At 42.9% G+C, this 21,890-nt stretch overlaps 1 protein-coding gene across 6 annotated transcripts in view; it reads left to right on the top strand.

Moving 5' to 3' along the window:
* Positions 1-21,890, top strand: part of poln (polymerase (DNA directed) nu) — a 71,808-nt gene that overhangs the window by 13,062 nt on the left and 36,856 nt on the right. For 5 of the 6 annotated variants that reach the window (XM_074624295.1, XM_074624299.1, XM_074624297.1 and 2 more), the window contains 9 exons: positions 710-846; positions 1,120-1,188; positions 1,281-1,341; positions 1,810-1,874; positions 10,956-11,039; positions 11,233-11,328; positions 11,737-11,793; positions 12,000-12,056; positions 13,862-13,927. In XM_074624295.1, coding sequence (XP_074480396.1) covers positions 710-846; positions 1,120-1,188; positions 1,281-1,341; positions 1,810-1,874; positions 10,956-11,039; positions 11,233-11,328; positions 11,737-11,793; positions 12,000-12,056; positions 13,862-13,927 — 692 coding nt within the window. The remainder of the gene's footprint in view (positions 1-709; positions 847-1,119; positions 1,189-1,280; positions 1,342-1,809; positions 1,875-10,955; positions 11,040-11,232; positions 11,329-11,736; positions 11,794-11,999; positions 12,057-13,861; positions 13,928-21,890) is intronic. The other variant, XM_074624298.1, reaches the window with a different exon arrangement.

A 21,890-nucleotide genomic window follows, 5' to 3' on the forward strand; every position in this document is an offset into this window, starting at 1 on the left:
CCCAAAATGTATCTTTGAGTATCGAACACTCGGGCTTGAAAGGTGGCTGTTAAAAGTGTGTAATTTCTCCTCAGTATTTCTTCATTCCATTTAGTTTTGTGAACAAAAGCAGCCAAAACATCCAAGGCGCAACCGATTGGTGTGAAAAATACAACATTCAAAAACACAATACAGTGGAAAGTTTGTAGTTCCATTCTTCACGAACAACAGCAGCCGTAGAAAGCTTGAATTGTGTTGATTACATTGATTTCAGTAAAAACACGTTTTCACAGAAGAAAGAAGACACAGACAGTTGTCAAACAAACCCTGCAGTACCCAGCAGCAATACAAATATGTACACATGTCTATATTTTTACTAGGGCTGTCAATCGATTAAAATATTTAACCGTACATTAATCCCATGGTTGTCCATAGTTAATTGCAAATCAATTGCAAATTAACACATGTTTTATCTGTTCAAAATGTACCTTAAAGTGAGCTTTAAAATGAGCCCTCTACAACCTAAAAATCTCAAGTTGCATTAACACGTTAAAGAAATTAGTGGCGTTAAAAGGAATTTGCGTATACGCTTTATTATCGCGTTAACTTTAACAGCCCTAATTTTTACAGATGTGCTGTAATCTCCAAAAAATGTGTTTCCTCGCATCAGTACACAGTACAGCATATTGAATACTGCTCAATATCATAAAGAGCTGTCCTCTTTCTCCAGTGGCAGGCTGTCATATCCAGGACCCACAGGTGTCAGGGTGGCTACTGGATCCTGCAAATCCGTCCTCCTGCTACCAGGACCTTCTCAATAAACACCGCAAAAGACCCCATACAATACCTGCCCTGGGAACCAAGAAGGTTAGTAAAGATGTGAATTTCTGATGCTGGGACACAGTGGCCTCGTGGTCATATGGATGAGGGACACTTCACCCCACAATCCTAGTTAATGGACAGGCACAGGCTGGACTTTACTTTTAGAAACCTGTCCTTGAAAGGATAGAGAGGCCTGTAAGACAGTTCATTCTCCATTTAAGCCCCCGTTCCCCGGTACCTAGACTGCCTCTTCTTCCCTGAAAACAAGGAAGCAGGCTGAGTATGTTCCTTGTCCGTCTGTGTGTCTAACTCTTTCAGGTTTCTCAGGTCATCTCAGGTCTCTATTCGCTCTACTGGCTTAACATGGAGCTATGCTTTAAACTACAGGTTAGTTGATGTGCACACACCTGTACGTACAGTAGGCCTATAGATATTATATTAGTATAGTATATTACCTGACTGTCTATTTGTGCGTCTAGAGCCAGGGGCTGTGGGAGCTGTACTCAGACATGGAGCTGAACATGATCTCTGTTCTGGCAGGTGAGGACCCATTTTCGTTTACCCAGGTGTGCTGAATGATGAATCCCACTTGATCATAAATTGGAGGCGTGTGGTCGATTGTTTATTAGCATGGGTAATACTCCCTAAACACTACTCTATATAAGGCCAGGTGTTATGCTGTGTGCAAATACTTGGGCACATGCCCAAGAATTGGAGAGACGCCACCAAAAACAAAAAGCTGCAACAAGAAGAAATCTTGTGAGAAATCAGTGAGTACTAACGAAATAAGAATAAATCGTGGATACGAACAAAAACTAAGAGGAAATTTGTTCGTATAGCTTCCTGCATGAGGCCCAATATTACATTACTAAAAAGTATCGTCAGTGCTCTGATTCAATCAATAGAGCTGCCTACATTCAGTTTTACCGTCATAATAACCCTCGATTAGTGCTAGCCAGAATTACTACATCAGGTCCTGTGGAGCAGTAAATACTTGTGTTGTTTCAGCTATGGAGAGCCATCGCATCTATGTGGACAAAGAAGCTCTAAAGAGAACTTCTGACCTGCTGGGGGTAAGGCAGAACATCAACAACAACCTTTGCGGTACATTGAATGTTACAGCTAGTGTATTTTTTAAAGTTCCCGTATTAGTGTTATTAATAAATAAAGCAGAACAGTTTGACTAAAGAGTTTTTGACATGGCTGACGGCAGCGTAGATAAACTTATCTCTCACAGCCAGGAGTTATCAACGTTTGCCTCATGGCGAATGTTCATTTCCCACCAGAAAATCTGCTCAGTGTGTTTAAAGATAGACAGGCAAATTTTAGTTTATTTAATTAACCTCTATTTCACTGCCTTGTTCTAAGTGTAATGCTGCAGCAGCACAGGACTGAAACAAACCTGTGTTTCTTCCAATTCGTGTTTATACTTTAGCTAGTATTCATAACCATATTCTGTGTATATTTCTTATAAAAAACAAAGAAATATGTGCATAAACTGATCATGTGAGCGTGTGATCTGATGATGATCAGAATTTGACCGAGAAAGCACGTAGTAAGGTTTTCAGTCAGTTTCTTTCCATACGTACACATAGACCGTATATAGGAAGTGGGCTTAGTCATCGTGACGTCACCCATTGGTTTGTGGACTGCCGCTTTGAAGCCTTGAGTTCGTCATTTTGGTCATCGCCATCTTGGCTTTTTGCAGTGGCACCAGAGGGTGGAGCTAAGTACAACCGAACGCTGAATAAGACATTTTTAGATGACTGAAAATGTTATAATTAACTTTCATGAACTGAAAACACACTGTGAAAGGGTTAAAGTTGTAAGACGAAAACACGGACAACTCTCGGACCGGACTACGGCGTGGTAGCAACTAGGGATGTGCATTGCAAGCAAAAATACTATTTGATAATCACTGGGAACTAGTCGATTATTTTCCGAAAATCACTGCATGTTCCGCTGCTCGAACAGCTGATTTACCTGCTGAAACTACGAGGGGCGTGGCACCGCGTGCGTGCTCGCGCGCACACACACACACACACCTGCACTGACAGAAAAGAGCCAAACTGAGCGTGCCACACACATTTTACCGGTAGTAACGTTATTACCAGGGAAAACAAGGGAAAATATATATTTTTTAAGACAGGACGATAGTCTCATAAACTAGACAATTTTTTTTTGAATTTAAAGACATGAAAGTCATGACCCATCCCTAGTAGCAATGTCAAACACAAAGTAGCCCTAAAGCATCCCCTGCTTTATGGTCTATTTGACTCTAAATGGGACCCTAATTTATTAAATGAACATCATGCTGTATTGGAGAAGCTTGAAACTAGCGATTGAGACCATAAACTCAAGTTTACAATGTTTACTGAGGTAATAAATCAAGTGAGAAGTAGGCTCATTTTCTCATAGACTTCTATACAATCAGACTTTCTTTTTGCAACCAGAGGAGTCGCCCCCTGCTGGCTATTAGAAAGAATACAAGTTTAAGGCACTTAAGCATTAACTTCACTTCTCAGAACTGAAGGTTGCCGCCTGTATGTACATAATGTATAGGAAATGTATAGATAAAACTCTTATTTCAGAAAATGTGATATTATTGAACAGTCTTCATATCTTCAGCTGACTGTCATATATAAGCGTAGGTATATAGCAAACTGGACATTGAATCCTAAAAGGCAGAATCTTTATGTTGATCCTTGGATTGAAGAGGAAAATGTGTCGGAGTCTTATGTAACAGCTTCCATGTGTTTGTATCAAACAAACTTAATGTAAACTCTCCCGTGGAAACTTAGTTTTGGCCAGCCTGTGTGTAGGTATCAGAATCAGAAAATCAGAAAATCAGAATGGTGTTTATTGCCAGGTGTAAGAGGTATACACTAGGAATTTTCTTTGGCATTTTTGGTGCGAGACAAACAGTATAATAACAAAAGAATGGATAAAAACAAAAGAATAGATAAAAACGTTAGAATAAAATAATAAAAATGTACAATTTACAAATTACAAATAAGCTATAAACATGATATAAAGATAGTGCAAATATTGAGAGAGGGGGGAGAGTCAGTGTCGGCAGGGGGGGCAGTAGTGTGTGTGTGAGGGAGAGACAGTCACAGGGGGGCGGATGGGCTGTTGGAGAGCCCCACTGCCATGGGGAAGAAACTGTTTTTGTGACGTGAGGTTTTGGTCCTGATGGACCTTAACCTCCTGCCAGATGGCAGAGTCTGAAAAAGATGGTGTCCAGGATGGGAGGGGTCGGCCACAATCTTCCCTACCCTCCTTAAGGTCCTGTAGGTGTACAGCTCCTGGAGGGAGGGAAGGTTGCAGCCGATCGCCTTCTCTGCAGCACGGATGACCCGCTGCAGCCTGGCCTTGTCCCTGGCGGTGGCAGCGGCGAACCAGACGGTGATGGAGGAGGTGAGGATGGACTCGATGATGGCCGAGTAAAAGTGCACCATCATGGTCTGTGGCAGGTTGAATTTCTTCAACTGCCTCAGGAAGTACATCCTCTGCTGGGCCTTACTGGTGAGGGAGCTGATGTTTAGCTCCCACTTGAGGTCCTGGGCGATGGTCGTGCCCAGGAAACGGAACGACTCCGCCGTGTTGACTGGGGAGCCACGCAGGATGAGAGGGGGGAGCGGGGCTGAGTTCCTCCTGAAGTCCACTGCCATCTCCACTGTCTTCAGGGCGTTCAGCTCCATGTGGTTCTGGCTGCACCAGGATGCCAGATGGTCAACCTCCCATCTGTAGGCAGACTCGTCACCCTCGGAGATGAGGCCGATGAGGGTGGTGTCGTCTGCAAACTTAAGGAGCTTGACAGATTGGTGTCTGGAGGTGCAGCCGTTGGTGTACAGGGAGAAGAGCAGTGGGGAGAGAACGCAGCCTTGGGGGGCACCGGTGCTGATGGTCTGGGTGTCGGAGACTTTCTTCCCCAGCCTTACGTGCTGACTCCTGTCAGTTAGAAAGTCTGTGATCCACCTGCAGGTGGAGTCAGGCACGCTCAGCAGGGAAAGCTTGTCCTGTAGCAGAGCTGGGCTGATGGTGTTGAATGCGGAACTGAAGTCCACAAACAGGATCCTGGCATAGGAGCCAGGGGAGTCCAGGTGCTGGAGAATGTAATGAAGGGCTAAATTTACTGCGTCGTCTACAGATCTGTTAGGTCTGTAGGCGAACTGCAGTGGGTCCAGCAGGGGGTTGGTTATTGTCTTTAGGTGTTGGAGCACAAGTCGTTCAAAGGTCTTCATTATCACAGAGGTCAGAGCGACGGGTCTGTAGTCCTGAAGACCTGTGATCCTTGGCTTCTTGGGGACCGGGATGATGGTGGAGGCTTTGAAGCAGGACGGCACCCTGCAGTTTTCCAGGGAGGTGTTGAAAATCCCTGTAAACACTGGAGACAACTGGTCTGCACAGTGTTTCAGGGTTGCAGGTGAGACAGAGTCTGGGCCGGCTGCTTTGCGGGGGTTTTGTCCTTTGAAGAGCCTGTTGACTTCCTCCTCTTGGATGGACAGAGGTGTGAAGGGGGGGAGGGGTGTGCACAGGCTGGGTGCTTGTGGAGAAAGCTGGGGGGTGCTTGTGTTAACTGCTGATGGCTGATGGCTGGGGGGAGAGGAGATGCAGCCAGGACCGTCACTACGTCTGTCAAATCTGCAGTAAAACTCATTCAGCTCATTTGCCAGTCGGAGGTCATTCGTGGAGTGGGACGGTTTGGGCTTATAGTTTGTGATCTGTCTCAGCCCTTTCCAGACTGAGGCAGAATCACTGGCTGAGAACTGTTCTTGTAGTTTCTCTGAATACTGCCGTTTGGCCTCCCTCACCGCCTTGCCAAACGCGTATTTAGCCTCTTTAAAGCCCTCCCTGTCACCACTCCTAAATGCCTCTTCCTTAACCAAACGAAGCTGTTTGAGTTTGGCTGTGAACCAGGGCTTCTCGTTGTTGTAGTGAACCCTGGTGCGCGTCGGTATACAGCTGTCCTCACAGAAGCTGATATACGACGTCACAGCCTCTGCATATTCGTCCAGACTGTCAGTGGCGGTCCTAAACATCTCCCAGTCCGTGCAGTCCAGGCACTCACGCAGATCCTCCACCGCCTCGCTGCTCCACTTCTTGGTCGTCCTCACAACCGGTCTAGCCAGTTTGACCCTCTGCCTGTAAGAGGGGATGAGGTGGACCAAGACGTGGTCGGAGTTTCCCAGCGCAGCGCGGGGAACGGCGTGATATGCGTCTCTGATGTTGCAGTAGCACTTGTCCAGCGTGTTCTCCTCTCTGGTCGGACATTTAATAAACTGTTTGTATTTTGGGAGCTCCTGTGATAAGTTCCCCTTGTTAAAGTCCCCAAGAACGATAACAAGAGAGTCCGGGTTTTTTCTCTCCACCTCCCGTATCTGGTCGGCAAGCAGCCGCTGCGCGAGCTCCACGTGAGCCTGTGGCGGGATGTAAACACCGACCAGAATGAAGGAGGAGAATTCACGGGGGGAATAAAATGGTTTAGAGTTGATAATAAAGGATTCCAGATCCGGAGAACATGTCCGCAGAAGCACTGTCACGTCCTTGCACCAGCCGTCGTTAATATAGAAACATATTCCCCCTCCTTTTGTCTTGTGTGATAACTCCGGGTCGCGGTCGGCTCGGAACAGCTGGAAGCCGGGAAGCTGCAGCGCAGAGTCCGGTATAGTTCCACACAACCACGACTCAGTAAAACACAAGACAGAAGAGAGGGAAAAGTCTCTGTTGGTACTGACCATCAGCAGCAACTCGTCCACTTTGTTGCACAGTGAGCGCACATTGGAGAGGAATATCGCAGGCAGAGGAGTTTTTAGTCCTCTCTGTCTGAAGCGATTCAGCGCTCCGGAGCGCTTTCCTCTCTGGCGCTTCGCCGCTCGGCCGAGGGCCACAGCTCCCAGCAAAACGTGCATTAAAACTGCTGAAGGTGCCAGAAAGTTGGGGAAAAGATCTGCTGGGGTAGATTCCCTGAGGTTAAGGATGTCTTCTCTAGAGAAGACAATCCGTGAACTTCCACCAAAAACTAAAGAAACACAAAAAAACAAGAAAAACAGAGCGCACCAAATCGCCGAGGCAGCCGAAGTTAGCGCCATCTTGGATCTAAAAAAAAAAAAAAATGTTCAGGGTCAGCTCAGAGTTGTACTGCATCACTCGGAGCTGATTGCATTTAAGACTGGCTGCTGCTGAACCACAATGCGGTAGACAGCTGCTGTATTAATACAAATGGAAGCAAAACAGTGGGAGGATATGAGAAACAGGAGAGATCTCTGGAAAAGAAAAAACGGAAAAAAAACCCAAGAGCATGAGAAGGAAAGAAAAATATAGTTTCTCTTTTTCTTCTTCTGGGTAGGATTAGTGATGTGGTGGGTGGACATCCTCCGGAGACCTGTCCTGTTTACATACAGATAAAAAACAATTCTGGAGACTACATTTGAGACAGACATACAGATGTTGTGGACACATGCATGCTCAGGAATACACACACACACATTCCTAATCAGTTTTGCATGCAGTCATAGACAAACACACACTCGTAAACCCAATTACAACTTCTTGCAAGTGCCAGAAGGGGTGTTGTTGTGCGGAGAGTCTTTCGGTATCTTGCCGTGTTTCTATAAATAGGATGGAGAGTCTGTCTTTTTCCTTCAGGAGGCTGTGCTGCAGGAAGGAGCATCACTGTCTGCCTCTGCCAACGTGCACACACACACACATACTGAGGCACTGAAGTTTTTGCAGACTGCTGCAGAGTTATGTGTTTGTGTGTGCGCTCGTGTTTTTTGTGTGCACTCACGCATGTCCTCACTCTGTCTGTCTGTGTTGGATTTCTTTTTATCTGAGCTGTCAAGTTCACCTGTCTGAACACCAAACAGAGGATCCCTCCCGTCTGGTCTGTCAGCCTGCATCTTACAAACATGCTCTTTTGTCTATTCAGTCAGCATTATTCAAATTCAGTTGGACAAACGTCACTTAATAAAACCTCCTTCACATTCTGCCCGTGCTTTTCAGACATCACTGTTCAGATCAGATGAGATAGACATCCGTGTGTAAACAACCATCACGTCAGGATCACACTGCAAAGTAGTCCACATTTTGATGCAATGATTAATCCCAAATATTGCCCTACAATATTAGATTCCTGCCTTCCCCCCTATGTGTGTGTTTGTGTGTCAAACACAGTACTAAGGGGCCAGCATCCAATATTGATGAGGCCGTCTGGAGCCTGCTCTGGGCAAAGAGCGAGAGAGAGAAGTACATATTTTGGAATTTTGGAACATGTCTGCCAGCTCCTCCACTTTTTCCTCTTTCCATTCTTTTTCTCTGTCTCTTTATATCTGTCTCATCTCTCCACCCTCCTCTCCTTCATTGCTCTTTCTGCCATTGTTGCTTCTAACGCCTGTACCCTTCATCCTGTCAAGTTCTGTCTGTGTAAAGGCCCAGACAACACCAAACCGACACAAAAGAACTAGCGGCGATGAAGGCCGACTCACGTCGACTGTGTCTTCTTGGCCAAAAAGTTGCACTTGAACACACCGCAAAGACTACAGCCAACAGCCAATTTAACTTGTTGTCCGGTCTGGGAGCTGTCTGTGTTTTTGTCTTAGAACTTTAACCCTTTTCACAGTGTGTTTTCACTTCATGAAAGTTAATTGTAACATTGTGGTTGCCTAAAAGTGTCTTATTCAGCGTTCGGTATTACTTAGCTCCACCCTCTAGTGTGACGAGATGGCGACGGCCAAAATGCCGAACTCGAGGCTTCAAAACAGCAGTCCACAAACCAATAGAGTCTTCTGTGTTTGCCGTCTTGACTTTAGTCACTTGCTTGCTTTCCTCACTTCCGTTTCTCTTCTTGTGCACTGATTCGCTTAAGCTGAACAGCCGATCACAGTGATTTCTCTCACCGACGAGCTCCGCCGCTGATTCAACATACTCAATCGGCCGACTAGTGCCAATAGTGCGGGACACACCGCAAAAACTAGTGCTGTCGACTGTCGGCCTGGTGTGTCAGGGCCTTTTCAGTCTCACTCCTCTGACTGATGTCTATTTAACGTCCAGCCACAGCACTCCCTGCTGCTGCCCAGTCCTCACCTATTCCTGCCATCCTTTTCTCATCTTTTCAATTTCTTCCTCTCATCCTTTTCCTGTGTACCCACTGAAGTATTTGCATCACATTTCAACTCTTTGAACCCCCTTTAACTTTCTCCGCCCCTCCTTCAATCCCAAATCTGTCCCTCTTCTCCTCTTTCTGTTGCTTTCTGTCTGTGGTCTCTCATTTCATCACCCCACCTCGCCCTCGTTTCTCTTCTCTCGTTCTCTTGCTCGCCTGTCAAGTTGTTGAAAAGTGTTTTTCTACTTTAGTCAGATTTGTAATGAGCTGCTGGCGTGCGTGTGTCACCTCAGTCGTAAAAAATGTTTCATGTTTAGGCTGAATGTTGTATGAGCAGGGATTCTTTTAACTGTCAGTCTCTTTTACTTTCCGTTCTTTTTTTTCCATCCCGAGTGCCTCTTCATTGCCCACTCTCTCCTTCTCTTTTGATCATGCTTTCTCTTTCCCTGTCACACCATCTACCGTTTTGTGTCCCCCTCACTTCCTCTCCCTCGCTGAGTTTATCATGTTGCCTGTGTCAAACATCCTGAGAGACAAAGTTCACTCTATTTGACTGGATTATCACAGCAGTCATTAAATACACCCTGTCTGGCTCTCTGTGTGTGTTAAGGACTTAGTACATGTGACAGAAAGTGTGTGTGTCTCTAGTTGTTTGTATCTGTATGTTGTTGTATATACATGTGGATTTGTTTTTCATAATGTGTGTGTGTTTGTGAGTGTGTGACAGTTTTAGCTAATGCTTTTTATCTGTGTGTGGTCCTAATGAGCTTGCTGTGTGACTGATGTGTGCATTAGACAGATTAACAGAGTGCTTTGCCTTTGGCCGTTGAAAGGAAGGAGAAACTGGTTCCGATTTACACATATTAACAGTTCTCTCCTTAAATGACTTTGCCTCTTTACAGCAGGGTTCATACCCGGGCCTGCAAAATGTGTTTGATAATTTACTGATCTTGAAAAGTTTTTGGCAAGCTAACAGTCACCAGGCTACAGAAATGAGTTATCCCATCATATTGGCATAAATAGACTGCTGTCTCCCTCCCATCATTTTAATTGGCTTTATATCCACTGAGTGATAGACTGGCTAATCAGGAGAAAGTCTGACAAAGATATGAAATATCGTAATGAAATGAAATATATCTTACTCTTAATCGCCTGCCGTGAAAGTAAATCATTATAGAATCCTTTTTGACGTTATTTAAAAAGTTGAGATGCAGAAAACAGGACGTCTTTATTTTTTTAAATGAAGCAATTATTATGTCAAATGTCAAAAATGTACACTGACTTTCCAGACTGTGTTATGTTCTCAACGCCACACACGCTGACATCTATGATCCAGGTGAATTGGTCGTCAACGTGACGTCACCCATCGGTTTGTGGACTGCTGTTTTGAAGCCTCGAGCTCGGCATTTTTGTCGTTGCCCTCTTGGTTTTTTGCAACCAGAGGTGACACGATAGGATGGAGCGAAGTACAACGGAACGCTGAATAAGACATTTTTAGGCGGCCAAAATGTTACAATTAACTTTCATGAACAGAAAACACACTGTGAAAGGGGTAAAGTTGTAAGACGAAAACAAAGACAACACCCAGACCGGACAACGCCGTGGTAGCGACCTGTCAACCACATGGTAGCATCCCCTGCTTTATGGTCTATTTGACTCTAAATGGGACCATAATTTACAAAATGAACATCATGCTGTATTGAAGAAGACTTGAAACTAGCAATTGAGACCATCAACTCATGTTTACAATGTTTACTGAGGTAATAAATCAAGTGAGAAGTAGGCTCATTTTCTCATAGACTTCTATACAATCAGACTTATTTTTACAACCGGAGGAGTCGCCCCCTGCTGGCTATTAGAAAGAATGCAAGTTTAAGGCACTTCAACATTGGCTTCACTTTTCAGACCCGTAGGTTGTCAACTTATAACAACTCAGATCTTTTTGATTTATGGGTTAGTTAGTGCTAATAATGCATTAGTATTTGTTGTGAAATGCTTACCGTGATCCTCTCTTCCCCCTTTCTGTCTCTGTCTCTCTCTCTGTCAGGCTAAGATGAAGCAGTTGGAGCAGGAGGCCCACCGAGCAGCAGGACAAATATTCCTGGTCACCAGCAGCGCTCAACTACGAACAGTATGTACCTTTATGTGTACGTCTGTGTTGTATGGAAGCGTGTGTATACTTTTCCTTGTGACCTTTCCATCTTTCTATATTGTGCTTGTGTGTATATGTATGCGTTTTATGCATGCACACGCCTCTATTTGTATTTTTCTGTGTGTTTCAATGTTATGGATTGGTGGATATTGTGGATTTACAATGCTTGAAGGTCCTGTTTGAGAAGCTGTGTCTCCACGAGCGCTGCGAGAACAAGAAACTTCCCAAGACCATCAACAAACAACAGCAGTCAACATCAGAAGCTGCAGTACGGCGCACACAGACACACAAACACACACACACAGATATGTCGGTTTAATCCTTTAATCTAAGATCTTATTTTAAATTTCAGAGGCATAAATACACAAACACACATGCACACTCAATTCATATCGTGGAGCATCATTGCCTCTTAGTATTTGATAAACAAATACAGTAAGTACATACAGGCATCCTGCCAACTTATTCTGTAGATGCAGTTGAGGTCGAACATTACAAAAAGAAGGCAGCCCTTGAGATGCAATGAAAAGGGACACACAATTCCGCAGATTTGCCACATAGATACAAATGTCAAATGTAGTAACAGGATTGTGTTTGATGTTTGCTGTAACCATTGAGCTCTTTGATAAACAATTTGCTCTCATCCTTTCTCTCCTCGGTCTTGATTTGTTTGCAGTTGTTGCAGCTTCAGGACCTGCACCCTCTGCCGAAGATCATTCTAGAGTACAGACAGGTCAGTCATGCTCTCAGCTGCTTTTTATTCATGTGCCATAATTCTCAAAAACGTTGTTTAGCAACGGGTTTGATTTTCTTATTAAAGTTTAAATCAGAAGGGTTTAGAATGTTTAGATCTGCCGTTTGAGGGCCTTTCTAACTAAAGCATGTGTGGATAAGTCAGAGCATCTCTCCAGTAACAACTGTTTGCATTGTAACCCCCAGGTTCACAAGATCAAGTCCACTTTTGTTGATGGGATTCTCTCGTGCATGATGAGCAAGGTGAGTCTACGGCAGTTATAAAGCAAAATTGTCAATGAAATACCTCAAATGTCAAATTATTCATTATTACACACATTCACCAAAACGACTGTCTTACAAATAAGATCTTTCACAACTGTCTAACCACCTTTTTGTTCACTCTGAGATATGGATTTTTCTAGACTTTTCTCCTTGAGGCTAGAACAACTAAACAAAAGTGAAACCAAGAGCCAGCTGCATAGAAATAGACCTAGTCTTTGTCTTGAATATAACTTTATGTCAGAATTGCACTTACATTTACCTGTTGCTTAAAGCTTCCCTATGAGTGACTTATGTAAAACAGACTGAGATAGCCTGTCGCACAGTGCATTATCGATGAAATAAGACACTTCACAGAAGAGAAAAAATGGTGGATGCAACAGCGACACCACACCAAGTATGGGAGAAAATAACAGAAAAGGTAAACGGCATAAATCCAACGGTTGTTAGAACCATTAAAGATGTTCAGAAACAATTGGAGAGTATGGTACAAGAAGAATGCATTCAAAGTAATGGATAAACAGATGCAATATTTAGCTAAAAGTAATGAATAAACAGTTAAAATAGTTCGCAGACAGGCTTAATTAGACTATTCTAACATGACAATTTAAGACTAGTCTAAGCCAAGACTAGTCTTAAACAACTGACCCTAAGAGTTGAGAGAATACTGCAGCCTCTGCCTTATTGCACTAGAACAGTGCTTTTATGCTTGTAGACAAACTCATGTTGTTCTACTTCACCTTCAAAGGGGCTGCTGGTGTGAATGTCAATCATTATACTGCTGTAATCAGCACTACAATTGAAAACCACAGGCCATTCATACTTGTTTAGCACAACTACAACACATGTACATACTCCGACCTCCAACCCATACAGCAGAGAGCACTCACAACAGGCCTGGATGCTTCTGCTGTAGTAACGTAATAGGGAAACATCTCGCTGGTCTCCTCAAGCTGTTGGACTGAGTTGGCAGAGCAGAGACGCAGCTCTGTTTCTGACTGTCCTTCCACATGGGCTTCGTTCGCCTCTGTATGGAAGTAGCAGCTTGTGTTTGTCAATCTGTGCTTACTCAACTCTGCAAATGAGTCTGTCTGGCTGTCCCTAGAGCTGTTTTGGCTTCTGATGGTGGTGATTCATTTGGTGGTCTTTGGGCAACAATCCCAGCTAGAGGAGGGTTCCGTTGACAAAAACAAATATGATTTTTTTTACTCATAACCCAGATATGAAACATGTGGTGGTATTTAGGGGAATTAGTATTGTTGGTTTCATATCATATTAAATCCAGACTACAGGAAGGCAATATGGTCTCTGAGAAAAAGTAGAAAAAACAATATTTGAGATTGACCATGCCAAATGAATTCCCCATCTCCTAGGCAACGAACTAATATGTCATATATGTTGGGGTTACATCACTTAACAGCAGCCCTGAGCACAATAGTGTGGTTGCATGTCCTGCTTATTGCACCGACTCAACTGGCACTACAGTCTACAAACAGCTTGTTCACCATCTAGCAGTCGCATGGCGTTGTTGATGCTCGTCGGTCCAAAAGTGAAATCAGAGTGATGATGGCAATGAGGATCGCAGCTGTTGTTTTCAAGCTGAGTTGGATAGGAATCAGCTATATAGAAACATTACTGATCACATAGCTGACTCTCTATGTGATGAAAGTATTTAACTGTGGTTGGCAAAGTCGTTCATTTTTGCCTCTAAATGTTGATGTTGTAACATGTTGGATTTGTTTATTCTGACTCTCTTTGTATCTCTGTCTTTCTCTACAACACATCAGAACTACGTTTCCTCTACGTGGCACCAGACAAGTGCGGTGACGGGGAGAATCTCAGCCAAGCACCCAGTAAGTACGACCATCCCCACACATCTCCCTCTGTCTTCATTTCTTTGTCTTTATTCTTTGATCTTGACACTACTTATCAGTAGGGCTGGGACGATACACCTATCTCCCGATTCGATACTGTCACGATACTTGCGTGCCGATTCAATATGTATTGCGATTTTACAAGTATTGCGATTCAATATTACGATTTATTGCAATTTTTGTTAACTTTTTTTACACTACACCATGAAAAAAGTTGAATCATACACTTCTGGGACTTTTACTTTAGAAAATATCTAAATTAATACACTAAAAATATTTGATTTTCAGCATTTATGCTTTTTTTTCCGGCTTGACCGCACGTTACTGCAATACGATATACCGCGATACGATTTGCTGTCCATGATAGAGTTAGCATGCAGCTTAAGCCATGATGTCTAGCTCTGTTTTTCCTGCAATGTGTGCAACCCAAAGTGTTTCCATACTTTACTGTATGTGTAGTGTTAACCACTTTGGCTTTAATATATGAGGGTTCAAGTCGTATCCATGCTGACCCTCTGCTGTTTTCTGCTCTGTCATATCTGCTGGTTTCTGCTCGCTACGGCCAGCTGGCCGGCTACTGTTTGTTTAAAGTGATGGATACAGAATGGATAAGACGTCACATCACACCACAACTTCCGTCTAATGAAACAAATATATTGATTCTGGCATTAAAAAAATCTATTTTCGTTACTGGAGCTATCCATGGTGCTGGACTGCAGGCTGTGTGGATACTATTACTGTTTGCTGTTTGCGTGCGTGCGTGCGTGCGTGTGTGGGCATTGCTATCTTGGTGAGCACCAATTTCAGTTTGAAACCATTGCAGTGAGGACATTTTGGCTACTTTTTTCACTACTTCAAAGGACTGTTTGATTGGGGTTACAGAGACAGATAGAGAAAGAGAGAGACATTTTAAGAGAGAGTTAAAATAATGAGAGTGATGGGACGTGTGTGGCTTTGAGAGTGTATAAATCACCATGTTTTTGGCCATTGGGATGTGTTTCTATGCACTCGTGTGTTTGGATGTATAAAATCAATCTGGAAGTAAAACAATGGGATAGCCAGTCTACATGCATCGTGTCAGGCATCAAATAATGGGTTTGTGTCCGGCTCAGCAGAGGCTTTTCTTGATGAAAAAGATGTTTTCGCTCCTCTCCCGACTGGCTTCGGCAAGAGTTTGACTGACAGATGGTTCAGCCAATCACCTGCCAAGTATTTTTTTGAGTACCTGCCCTTTTCTAAACAGTTTCCAAAGACGGCTTCTCAGATGGTTCTGTGTAAAAAAAACAAAAACATCTGGTGTGTCAGGTTAATGCATAGCATTTTGTATTAATAATCAGCATCTTTAAATTTACCGTGTTTCAGAAAGCTTTTAAAACTTCAAATTTAGACCATCAGAAAATACATACAACTGTCCATTTTAACTAATATTGCAGCTATTTGATGGCAGAGACATTGTGGGATTGATTTTTTTACATTTAAATTGAGAATTTGGTTTCATAAATAATAACTAAATAAAGAAATAATTCATGAAATTATCACCAAAAGTAAAATGTTATTGAAAGAGGTACATGTAGTCTATGGAACGCCAGACTGTATATATATATATAAAAAAAACAGACTCTCTTCCTCTCTTTCTCTCTCTCTGTCTCCTTCCCTCACTCCCTCGCCTCAGTTTGGGACGGTCGATAGCTCATTTCGACATCACCTAGCTGTCAGGGTCCAGTGGTTCTGTCACTGAGCACTGCTCTGACGCACACACACACACACTCACACACATATATGTAAACGTGGAGTCATCGAACTTCTCTAATCTCACTTAGCGATTTTCGGCCGGTGTGAGCTACACATTGAATTGATCATACTGCTACTGAATGATATATGTGACCGTTGGGCTGCTGCGATTTAACACAGCTCTGTTCTCTCTGCTCTAACACAGTTCTGGGATTTGGCTGAGCATCACATTAAGTGTGTGGATGCTTGTATCTGGTTGTTTGTGTGTTGCTGTACTGGTGTGTGTGTGTGCGTGCCAGTTTGGTCTTTGATGCATATGTTGTCCTCTAATTTGTTCTCAATGAAAGTGAAGACAAACAAACAAAACTGTTATTAGGAAAATTAGCTGATTCAGCTCTACGCTCATTGTTTGAATTGTTATAACTTTAAAAAATTTTCGTTATGGGGAGTCTCGGTGGCCGAATGGTGTAGACACATACCATATACTCTCTTTCTCTTACAATTCCTGCCAAGCTCAACTGTCTCTGCCAATAAAGGCTAAAAATGCCCCCAAAGTGATGTGGTGTAATATATTTTCCTGTGGTAGCAGGTGGAATGACGTCACTGCCTTATGCCCTCTAAATGACACCAGCTGTTCACATTTACTGCCACTGCAGAGTTAAAGCCAAATGCTTTTCTCATGTTCAAAATGAATTATGTGCTTGAGGATTTGTTGGATTGTTTTACTTTCGCTTAATGGCTTTGACTCTACCAAAGAGTATAGAAGCAAAGAGACAAAACTGATGTTTTTTGGACAATCATCACTACATGGCGCTGCGGTAGCGTTGCTTCCATTTTGGTAAGTCACTTCCCAGTACGAACTCTTAAATAGCCCCTCATTTAAATCGTTATGTCCTAAAAGTTGTAAAATTAACTAATAGCTGAATCCAGAGTTATTTTCCTCAACATAATGAACGTGCATCAGTTGTTGTTTTGATTATTTTGCAAGGACTGTAAGCCAAAGCAAAGACTTCCTAAATTATCATTACTAACCATCAGTAAGGGCTCCAACCAGTTTGACAGCAATCCTACGTAGAGAATGATACAAAAAAAAAGGCTAGAAATAGTGAATAAAGTGACCCACAGAGGAAGATGCATGAGATATATTTATAGTTTTGTGTGTCACAGATCATGGAAACAGGAGGGAGATGAGTCAACTCCCTCTAGTCTATTTTTCCTTATCATTACTCTAGCATATACATTAAGTTCACTCATAATATATATTAATAATATTATATTCTCTTATGGAGTTGAATGTGCTGGTTGATTGAAGACTAACTCAGTGTTCGCTAACATGTCACATCCCGCTGCTTTTGAAGGGGGAAAAGCTGCAGTTTATAGTTTTGGGTTAAGGGGAAAAAATGGCAGCTGTTCTGCCACTCACCACTCTGCACACACACACACACACACACACACACACACATACAGCTCATACTCACACACACACACACGCACACACACACATATTCAAATGAGCAGTGCTGCAGAGGGGTTTAGCTTTCATCTGTTGTGGGTTCAATCGAGGTGAAGCCAGACTGCAGCAACAAAGGGGTGCCTGGATTAAAGCAGCCATAAAACTGGAGCTGAGTTTAAAGCGCTGCAAGAAGTGATTCTCGCTGCGGAGGGAAGTGGAGCTTTGCCTCATTCGTTTTTACCTGCTGGTAGCAAAAATATCAGCTTCCTCCTCTCCATCTACAGTATTTCTATCTCTGGTTTCCTTCTCCTTTCTAATTTCATTCTCTTGGTCTTTTTTTTTTTATCCCCTTCTCTACCTGATGCTTTAGTTCTGCCCATTCGTTTTCTCATTCCCTCACATTAACACCTTTAATGGTGCAGCAGTGAAACCAAAGAGGACAAATACGATTAAACTTCCTCTCTCTTTCTCTCTCGGCTGCCTTCTTACTGACTGTTCGTAGCATCAAAGAGCTGAAACAACATTCAGCTTGCTGCCGGGTCCTTGATGCAGTACTCCACCCCATATCATCTGCTCTGTCTCTTTCTCCCTGCACTTTCCAGCTTGTGCCAGAGTCCTTTATGGTGTTCAAAGATTTATACATTCATGACACCCACAAATTAGGGATGCACTGATCCGACTTTTTCAGTCCCGATCCTGATAGCGATACCTGGGCTTTGGGTATCGGCCGACACCAAGTACCGATCCGATACCAGTGTTTAATTAATAAGCTGCATGCCTCACTGTGTGGAAGTGACTGGGATCATTCTTTTAAGTGTAAAGCAACATCAGGCTTGACTTAAAGGACCAGTGTGTAACAATTAGGGGGATCTATTGGCAGAAATGGAATATAATATTAGTAAGTATGTTTTTTTTAGTTTATAATCACCTGGAAATAATCCCTACCATGAATGCATGAAGTTCACTCACTACTGCAAAGAAAACAGATACAAACACACAGTTCTGCTCAGTTTTGGGTTCATGTCAAACCATTGTTTCTTTTGTGGTGCAGTGGGTTTGACTCTCTAAATGGTGACTCTTCTTAATCTTTTTGTCTCCATTTCTCTCCATTCTACACTCTTTTTGTGTGTATTCCTCCCACAGCAAGACTTAAAATCTCTATAATTCAAATGAGGGATTTCACTCATAAATTATGCATATTTACCCCTCTTATTATGATTTACTTGATTAACTTGGCACAATTTTTTTTACTCTAGACTGATCACATTTCTCTAATGTGGTGTAGGAAAAATATTTGACACGGCAATATATAAGAACACTGCTTTATTGCATTATTGATGTTAAATTGTGTGTTTTGTATTATGATTGTGTGCAGCTGTGTCTGTTCCCAAACTGCCAACTGATTTCCTTTAGGGCTTGTCAAACAGTTGAATGGCAGTTAAAGACTGCTCTGCATTTAGTCATTAAATGTTTTTCAGTCACAGAAAGTCTTCCCAAAACTGATCTAAGCACTTCACTGAAGTGTGTGTCAAGTTCTCTGCTGACTCCCTGGCAGCGTTGAACACACCATGGTTCATACACGCAGACAGGCACACACACTTATTGCATACACTTACAAATGTGTAAGATAGAAAAGGGTGACAGAGAAAGAGAGTAGTTTGGATTTTGTTTTTAGTAAAAAAAAAGGTTAGTAAAGCAGCTCTATTAGCCACTCTGGTAGCTTACCTAGTAAGCTATAATTACCAAAATGATGAATATACACAGATTTGATTTAAGTGCACACATTTACTTCTTAAAAGGGATATTTAAGATATAATATTTATTAATTCATTGACTGCAACTTTTTCACAAGTAATTCATATTTCGTCTTTGTCCATTTGGTTTGAATGCTGTTCCAATACATTTTGACAGTAACCTGGGTTTATACTGATGCTGACATTTGGTAAAATCACAGATGCTTACTGGCTACATTAAATTGCCATGGACAGAGCTTCCAGAGTCCCGTAGACCAGACCGGCATCGCATCATCGCCAAGGCCCCCTTTCAGAGGTAAAAAGTACGCTGTTACATACAGACAGAAACGGAAAAATGCCGTAAAGTTGTAGTGTAGCAGGTTAACCGAGGTTTTCACACTGGGATTTGAGGCACATAAGATATGTGAGTGTTCCCTGTCAGTGTGGCAATTGGATAAATGATGTTGTGACAGTTACCACTGATGGATAAGTTAGCTTAGCTCGCTTGAGTGGGAGGCTGCTGCAGTACAGTCATACAGTATAGCCGGTGTTAGCAGCATCAGACTGTCTTCTTCAACTAAATCTCAGCCTAAAGATCAGTTGATCAGGTTGATTATTTACAGACAACACTACGTCTAAGAGTAGCCGGTGATACAATCAAATAGGTAGCATTATAGATGTTCAGATAAGCAATATCCGACCACAGTGATGGGTCATTCATCCACTTGGACGGGGGGAAGCCTGAAGGAGCATGACTGCGATCACTTTATTTATTAAGTTATCGCGAACACTCAGGTTCAGGCAAGGTCGCAAAATAATTATTACACATGCCTATAAAACAGATGTTTGTTTAATAAGAGATGAATGCATAGAAACTTGTCAAAATTACAATCCAAACACACGTCAAATTGCATTGACATCTATCGGATCTTCCGTTTTCTATCCTCCAAAAGGGGGCGTGGCCTTGGCGATGACGCAATGCCGGTCTGGCCTATATCTGGCCTATCCTGGGTATCGCTGTCGGGACAGAAAAAGTCGGATCGGTGCGTCCCTAGGTCTTAGTGCCCACTAGTCAGTCCCCTTACTCCAACTAGTGGATAGTCCGGCGGTAGGTTTTGCAGCCATGTGCCGATCTCTCTTCATGCTGAGCAGATGGATTTTGGCGGGGTGTGTTTGTTTGTGGTTGCAGCGTGAATGGACATAATTTAGCAGTGTGTGTGTCTGAGTGTGCATACAGACATGCTTGTGTGTTTGAATGTGTGCATTTGCTCCGTGACGAGTCATTAAAGTGGTGCAGTGTGATTAAATTACCCCGCACCGGCACAGTGATTCAGTCGTCTCCATCTGTTTAACAATAGCAGTGCTCCTCTGAGACTGCCGCTCCGTCTCTCTGCGGGCCAGATTTATGTTTATGACAGCGCGGGGAAATTTGCAGTGCGACTTTCATTCAATTTGCGCTCACAGTCTGTGTGTAATTAGAGCCAGATGCATTAATGTAGCAGTGTGAAAAAATAGAAACTGGCATGCAGACTTATAATGCTAGGTCAGGACAATACCAACAACTCATTATTTATATATTTAACTGAGCTCAGTATAGTTTAAATATTCACTATGCCACCCTGATACTAAAAGGTAAACAGAGGTGGAGAGCCGGTATTACACCCAACAGGAAGCATAGGGATCGAATGATTGGATGCAATGTGTTACAATGTTCACTCACTAGTGTGAGACATTGATCTGGATCTGAAAATCCTCCTGAACTAACTTTCTGGTCCATCAACACAGGCGGTCTGGACGTTCAGAATCCATAAGCCTGTTTGATTTCTTAATAGCCACGTTTTTTTTTTTTAAATGAAAGAGCAGATTGAACTTTCCAGAGGGGAATAAAATCAGCCAGAGTCAGCATGACAGGCACACTGCAAATGCGTATTGAATATACAGTAATTGAACGCTGCTGGACCAGCAGCAGCCACTCATTATGACTCATTTGAGCTGCCCTTTCACAATAAATACTTTTAAGTGATTGTTTAGTTATCTGCATCTTAACCTGCGAATGAAGTAGCCTTAAACCAAGCCCTCATGAATATTTCAACCAACGCTAATCAAAAAACATGAATCCCTGGGTTAACAGGTGGTTCGACAACAAGTGTCATTGTCAGGCTCTTGTTGAGTCTGTGCAGACCCGTTGCAGGTTCATTATCATGCCATTGTGATCCCACATTAGGACACAAGGGGGGCATTAAAGAATACAAACAGCAGGCTGTTATGTAGAATAAGGAATGATGCTGCTCACGGCGTCGGTAGAGGAAAGACAACACGAAAAACAAGCGCATCTGCATGATTAAGTGGCCCATTCAAAGTCAATGAGCCCAGGAGAGGAAAACACAAGCAAGTGTGTTGGTGTGTTTGTCAGTTTGATGGCATATTCTCAACTATTGTGTGTGTTTTGTGTCTGACAGCCGAGGAATATTTATGGTGTGTGTGTGTTTTTTTTATGTGTGCAACAGAGGGTAATACACAAGCATTTGTGTCAGCTCTGTATAATTCACACACGTTGATGTAATTAGGGGAGGAACAACAACATCAGCCGCCATTTAATGGAGCTCGTCCTGTGCCGGCGTTGCCAGCCTGTTTGTGTGTCTGTGCATTTTAATGTGCCATACACACAGTGCGGGCGCTTGCTTGCTTGCTGTCTGTGTACCTGTGTATGTGCCTGTAATGTTTGTGCTCCTGCACCAGTTTGAGTTTTAGACATTTAGAGGACAGAATAAATGAAACACCAGTGTGAATTTGTTTGGCTCTCTCGGTCTGACTCACACAGTGTCCACTAATGAACTGGTTCTCCGTTCCTCATGACACAGTAAGGGTGATAATGACTTAGACCACACACAGTGCAGATATGTGTTGGACAGACAGTATGCATGTGTTGCTTCTGTACGTGCATATTGTGTCTTCCTGTGAGGGATTGTGCACATATAGTACTTGTGTGCTGTACTCACTTGTCTTGTCTGACATGCAGCTCCTA

This window comes from Sebastes fasciatus, chromosome 22, assembly GCF_043250625.1.
Source record: "Sebastes fasciatus isolate fSebFas1 chromosome 22, fSebFas1.pri, whole genome shotgun sequence".
Lineage (NCBI taxonomy): Eukaryota > Metazoa > Chordata > Actinopteri > Perciformes > Sebastidae > Sebastes > Sebastes fasciatus.